Source organism: Onthophagus taurus, unplaced genomic scaffold (genome assembly GCF_036711975.1).
Source record: "Onthophagus taurus isolate NC unplaced genomic scaffold, IU_Otau_3.0 ScKx7SY_15, whole genome shotgun sequence".
Taxonomy (NCBI): domain Eukaryota; kingdom Metazoa; phylum Arthropoda; class Insecta; order Coleoptera; family Scarabaeidae; genus Onthophagus; species Onthophagus taurus.
In genome coordinates, this window is record NW_027248940.1 from 1,644,968 (window position 1) to 1,651,758 (window position 6,791).

Genomic DNA, 6,791 nt, shown 5'->3' on the forward strand with positions numbered 1-6,791 from the left:
TTTTATGTTTCATCTTAATTTTAGGATATTGTTAAACTTTAAGTCTTTGTATTTCAAAAACTAATTGAGATATCGAGTTGAAATAAAAAGCATTTTAAAGCAAATTTAATCCTAAATTAACACTCTAAAAATTATCTTTTAATTCCGACTAGTTTTGATGTAGCGATTTTTCGAATTCAAATCGCACAAAATTAATTAATTTAGAGGCTGCTCTAATAAAGACGATTTAAAAAAATCGTATCTTAAGAACCAATTGAGATATCGCGATGAAATAAAAAGCATTTTAACGCAAATTTAATCTCGATTTAACACAGTTAAAATCATTTTTTAATTCCAAACCATTTTTAAGGAGCGATTTCTTAAGTTTCATCTTAATTTAGGATATTGTTAAACTTTAAGACTTTGTATTTCAAAATCTAATTGAGATATCGAGGTGAAATAAAAAGCATTTTAAAGCAAATTTAATCCTAAATTAACACTCTAAAAATTATTTTTTAATTCCGACTAGTTTTGATGTAGCGATTGTTTGAATTCAAATCGCACAAAATCGATTGATTTAGAGGCTGCTTTAATAAAGACGATCTAAAAAAAATCGTATCTTAAGAACTAATTGAGATATCGCGATGAAATAAAAAACATTTTAACGCAAATTTAATCTAGATTTAGCACAGTTAACATCATTTTTTAATTCCAAACCATTTTTAAGGAGCGATTTTTTATGTTTCATCTTGATTTTATAATATTGTTAAACTTTAAGACTTTGTATCTCAAGAATTAATTGAGATATCGAGTTGAAATAAAAGGCATTTTAAAGCAAATTTAATCCAAAATTAACACTCCAAAAATTATCTTCTAATTCCAACTTGTTTTGATGTTGCGGTTTTTTGAATTCAAATCGCACAAAATCGATTAATTTAGAGGTTGTTTTAATAAAGACGATTTAAAAAAAATCGTATCTTAAGAACTAATTGAGATATCGCGATGAGATAAAAAGCATTTTAACGCAAATTTAATTTAGATTTAGCACAGTTAAAATCATTTTTTAATTCTAAACAATTTTTAAGGAGCGATTTTTTATGTTTCATCTTAATTTTAGGATATTTTTAAACTTTAAGTCTTTGTATTTCAAAAACTAATTGAGATATCGAGTTGAAATAAAAAGCATTTTAAAGCAAATTCAATCCTAAATTAACGCTCTAAAGATTATCTTTTAATTCAAATTAGTTTTGATGTAGCAATTTTTTTAATTCAAATTACACAAAATTAATTAATTTAGAGGTTATTTTAATAAAGCCGATTTTTAAAAAGTCATATCTTAAGAACTAATTGAGATATCGCGATGAGATAAAAAGCATTTTAAAGCAAATTTAATTTAGATTTAGCACAGTTAAAATCATTTTTTAATTCCAAACCATTTTTAAGGAGCGATTTTTTATGTTTCATCTTAATTTTAGGATATTGTTAAACTTTAAGTCTTTGTATTTCAAAAACTAATTGAGATATCGAGTTCAAATAAAAGGCATTTTAAAGCAAATTTAATCCAAAATTGACACTCCAAAAATTATCTTTTAATTCCAACTTGTTTTGATGTTGCGACTTTTTGAATTCAAATCGCACAAAATCGATTAATTTAGAGGTTATTTTAATAAAGACGATTTAAAAAAAATCGTATCTTAAGAACTAATTGAGATATCGAGTTGAAATAAAAAGCATTTTAAAGCAAATTTAATCCTAAATTAACACTCTAAAGATTATCTTTTAAATTCAACAAGTTTTGATTTAGCGATTTTTTTGAATTCAAATCGCACAAAATTAATTAATTTAGAGGTTATTTTACTAAAGCCGATTTTTAAAAAATCGTATCTTAAGAACTAATTGAGATATCGCGATGAAATAAAAAGCATTTTAACGCAAATTTAATCTAGATTTAGCACAGTTAACATCATTTTTTAATTCCAAACCATTTTTAAGGAGCGATTTTTTATGTTTCATCTTGATTTTATAATATTGTTAAACTTTAAGACTTTGTATCTCAAGAATTAATTGAGATATCGAGTTGAAATAAAAGGCATTTTAAAGCAAATTTAATCCAAAATTAACACTCCAAAAATTATCTTTTAATTCCAACTTGTTTTGATGTTGCGATTTTTTGAATTCAAATCGCACAAAATCGATTAATTTAGAGGTTATTTTAATAAAGACGATTTAAAAAAAATCGTATCTTAAGAACTAATTAAGATATCGTGATGAGATAAAAAGCATTTTAAAGCAAATTTAATCTAGATTTAGCACAGTTAAAATCATTTTTTAATTCCAAACCATTTTTAAGGAGCGATTTTTTATGTTTCATCTTAATTTTAGGATATTGTTAAACTTTAAGACTTTGTATTTCAAAAACTAATTGAGATATCGAGTTGAAATAAAAAGCATTTTAAAGCAAATTTAATCCTAAATTAGCACTCCAAAAATTATCTTTTAATTCCGACTAGTTTTGATGTACCGATTTTTGGAATTCAAATCGCACAAAATTGATTAATTTAGAGGTTATTTTAATTAAATCGATTTTAAAAAAATCGTATCTTAAGAACTAATTAAGATATCGCGATGAGATAAAAAGCATTTTAACGCAAATTTAATCTAGATGTAGCACAGTTAAAATCATTTTTTAATTCCAAACAATTTTTAAGGAGCAATTTTTTAAGTTTCATCATAATTTTAGAATATCGTTCAACTTTAAGATTTCGTATCTTAAGAATTAATTGAGATATCGAGTTGAAATAAAAAGCATTTTAAAGCAAATTTAATCCTAAATTAACACTCCAAGAATTATCTTTCAACTCCAACTAGTTTTGATGTTGCGATTTTTTGAGTTCAAATAGCACAAAATTGATAAATTTAGAGGTTATTTTAATTAAGTCAATTTTTAAAAAATCGTATCTTAAGAACTAATTGAGATATCGCGATGAAATAAAAAGCATTTTAACGCAAATTTAATCTAGATTTAGCACAGTTAAAATCATTTTTTAATTCCAAACCATTTTTATGTAGCGATTTTTTAAGTTTCATCTTAGTTTTAGAATATTATTAAATTTTAAGACTTTGTATCTTAAGAATTAATTGAGATATCGACTTGAAATAAAAAGCATTTTAAAGCAAATTTAATCCTAAATTAACACTCCAAAAATTATCTTCTAATTCTAACTAGTTTCAATGTAGCGATTTTTTGAATTCAAATCGCACAAAATTGATTATCTTAGAAGTTACTTTAACAAAGCCGATTTTTAAAAAATCGTATCTTAAGATCTAATTGAGATATCGCAATGAAATAAAAACCATTTTAAAGCAAATTTAATCTAGATTTAGCACAGTTAAAATCATTTTTTAATTCCAAACAGTTTTTATGTAGCGATTTTTTAAGTTTAATCTTAATTTTTGAATATAGTAAACTTTAAGACTTTGTATCTCAAGAATTAATTGAGATATCGAGTTGAAATAAAAAGCGTTTTAAAGCAAATTTAATCAAGTTTTATTGGTTCAAGACGATTTTTTTTCTTAATCAAACTCCAATTTTTTGAAGCTTCCCTCCACCCCAAACGTTTCCGACGCGTTTTTGACCGCCCCAATTCGCTTCGATTCATCAGCTATATCTTTTTCTTCATCCAAAAAGTATTGGAAATGATCTTGTAGGTTTTTTATCATCTCATCTATTCAAAAAAAATTTTTTTTTAATCACCTCCGATTTTATTAACTTAATTAATTTACTTTGTAACTCTTTGCAAGTTCCAGCTGTTCCTCCCATTTCAAGTGGAAGCGCTTCTTTTGGGATTATCCCATCTAACCCATCAACGGTTTTATGAAAAACGATCTAAAATTTGATCAAATTAGAGATGGGGAATCTTAATTAGTCGAATTTTTACTGCATCATAAACGTTTTTCTTGATGAAAGGGCGAGCTAAACTCGAAAATCGCTCTGTAACCGTCGAAACATTCACGATATGAACTGTTTTTAATGTAATTGGAGATGCTTCTTGTACAAAAAATAAATACTTTTTTAACGAAACTATGTTGCAGCGCAACAAATGTCCTAAACTAAAATCTTTTGCGTCCATTATCATTACTTGCCCTGGAGTTGTTCCAATTTGCATTTGGATCAATGATACCACCATATCAATGATTTTTAAGGCTTCGTTTAAATCGTATTTTTCTGGGGCGATATCGATCAATTTCGTCAATAAAATTGGGTAATTCTCTTTTGTACGAACTGGTAAAATCGTTATTAAACTAAAAATAAGAATTAAAAAGTTATTGATTAAAAACAATTTTGATTAAAAAACTTTGTGTGAAGATGTGATTTTAAATGTTCATCCTTTGGGTTTCGTTTGGAGAAGAATTCGGGGCAATGAGATCGAGAAAAATAATAATTTTCAATCGATTTTTTAGCTAATTCGATGTTGAAGCCATTACTGTGCAAAAAATGGATCAATTTCATCTCTAAAAATAATTATTTCGTTAACACAACAATCTTATTTAAATTACAACTTTACCTGTTGGTTTAGGAAGATGATTTTGTTTATTAATCCAGTCCTTTAAGTATTTGACATCCTCCCTTTTTAATTGGACGTCTTTTTCGTATTCCAATTCAACGTCAGCGAAACTTGGATACATTATTAATTATTTTTTGTGGGTGATTACGAACAATTATTGAGAACGAACTAAAATAAGTGAATTCAAAGCGCCATAAAACTCTTTAGATAAACGGATTAAACTTGGTGATGAAATAATCGTTTTTAATCGGGAAAAAATTTAGCGTGTCATCTATTAAGCGAGTTTAATAATGAGCTTAGTTTTTTTTTGTTATCATTCTAAAAGTTTATTTCAGAATTTTAATAATATTTTAAAAATTTTAATGGTTTTTTTCACTTGAGAAGTGAAGTTTCAAAGTAGTTAATGATAACGCTTGGATATCGGAGCATGTCACAAAAAAACATTTAAAATAAAAGTTGTAGCAAATTTGATTCTTAACAATATTGCTCTCTTGTACTTTTTCACTCAGAGGTATAGATATTGAGAAAAATACGAAAATATGATCATTTCATGAATTTTGTCATTTTCAAAGTAGTTAATGATAACACTTGAATATCAGAGCATGTTACAAAGAAACTTTTAGAATAAAAGTTGTAGCAAATTTTATTCTTAGCAATATTGCTCTCTTTCACTTTTGCTCTTAGATGAATAAATATTGAGAAAAATACGAGAATATGAAAATTGGATGAATTTGTTGCTTTTTCAAGTTAATGGTAACATTCGGAAAAGAAAGCATGTTATAAAAAAACTTTTGGAACGAAGGTTGTAGCTAATTTTATTCTTAGCAATATTGCTCTCTCTCACTTTTGCTCTTACGATTAGATGCCTAAATTTCTAGAAAAATGCAAGAATATGAAAATTGGATGAATTTGTTGCTTTTTCAAGTTAATGGTAACATTCGGAAAAGAAAGCATGTTATAAAAAAACTTTTGGAACGAAGGTTGTAGCTAATTTTATTCTTAGCAATATTGCTCTCTCTCACTTTTGCTCTTACGATTAGATGCCTAAATTTCTAGAAAAATGCAAGAATATGAAAATTGGATGAATTTGTTGCTTTTTCAAGTTAACGGTAACATTCGGAAAACAGAGCATGTTATAAAAAAACTTTTGGGACGAAAGTTGTAGCTAATTTTATTCTTAGCAATTTTGTTCTCTTTCACTTTTGCTCTTAGATGCCTAAATTTCTAGAAAAATGCAAGAATATGAAAATTGGATGAATTTGTTGCTTTTTCAAGTTAACGGTAACATTCGGAAAACAGAGCATGTTATAAAAAAACTTTTGGGACGAAAGTTGTAGCTAATTTTATTCTTAGCAATATTGCTCTCTTTCACTTTTGCTCTTAGATGCATAAATATTGAGAAAAATACGAGAATATGAAAATTGGATGAATTTGTTGCTTTTTCAAGTTAATGGTAACATTCGGAAAACAGAGCATGTTATAAAAAAACTTTTAGAACGAAAGTTGTTGCTCATTTTATTCTTAGCAATATTGCTCTCTTTCACTTTTGCTCTTAGATGCATAAATATTGAGAAAAATACGAGAATATGAAAATTGGATGAATTTGTTGCTTTTTCAACTTAATGGTAACATTCGGAAAACAGAGCATGTTATAAAAAAACTTTTAGAACGAAAGTTGTTACTAATTTTATTCTTAGCAATATTGCTCTATTTCACTTTTGCTCTTAGATGCATAAATATTGAGAAAAATACAAGAATATGAAAATTGGATGAATTTGTTGCTTTTTCAAGTTAATGGTAACATTCGGAAAACAGAGCATGTTATAAAAAAACTTTTAGAACGAAAGTTGTTGCCAAATTTATTCTTAGCAATATTGCTCTATTTCACTTTTGCTCTTAGATGCATAAATTTTGAGAAAAATACGAAAATATGAAAATTGGATGAATTTGTTGCTTTTTCAAGTTAATGGTAACATTCGGAAAATAGAGCATGTTATAAAAAAACTTTTAGAACGAAAGTTGTTGCTAATTTTATTCTTAGCAATATTGCTCTATTTCACTTTTGCTCTTAGATGCATAAATATTGAGAAAAATACGAAAATAAGAAAATTGGATGAATTTGTTGCTTTTTCAACTTAATGGTAACATTCGGAAAACAGAGCATGTTATAAAAAAACTTTTGGGACGAAAGCTGTTGCCAATTTTATTCTTAGCAATATTGCTCTCTTTCACTTTTGCACTCAGAGG

The 6,791-nt window shown here is 26.5% G+C and overlaps 1 protein-coding gene across 1 annotated transcript; it reads right to left on the reverse strand.

Annotated features, from left to right (window-relative positions):
* Positions 1-3,510: 3,510 nt before the first annotated feature.
* LOC111417947 (alpha-tocopherol transfer protein-like) lies at positions 3,511-4,726 on the reverse strand. The gene is made up of 5 exons (XM_023050379.2): positions 4,545-4,726; positions 4,335-4,491; positions 3,918-4,281; positions 3,763-3,865; positions 3,511-3,704 (listed from the first exon to the last, which is right to left on the reverse strand). The coding sequence occupies exons 1-5, from the start codon at positions 4,663-4,665 to the stop codon at positions 3,553-3,555; spliced, it is 897 nt and encodes a 298-aa protein (XP_022906147.2). The 5' UTR covers positions 4,666-4,726; the 3' UTR covers positions 3,511-3,552.
* Between the last annotated feature and the right edge of the window lie 2,065 nt (positions 4,727-6,791).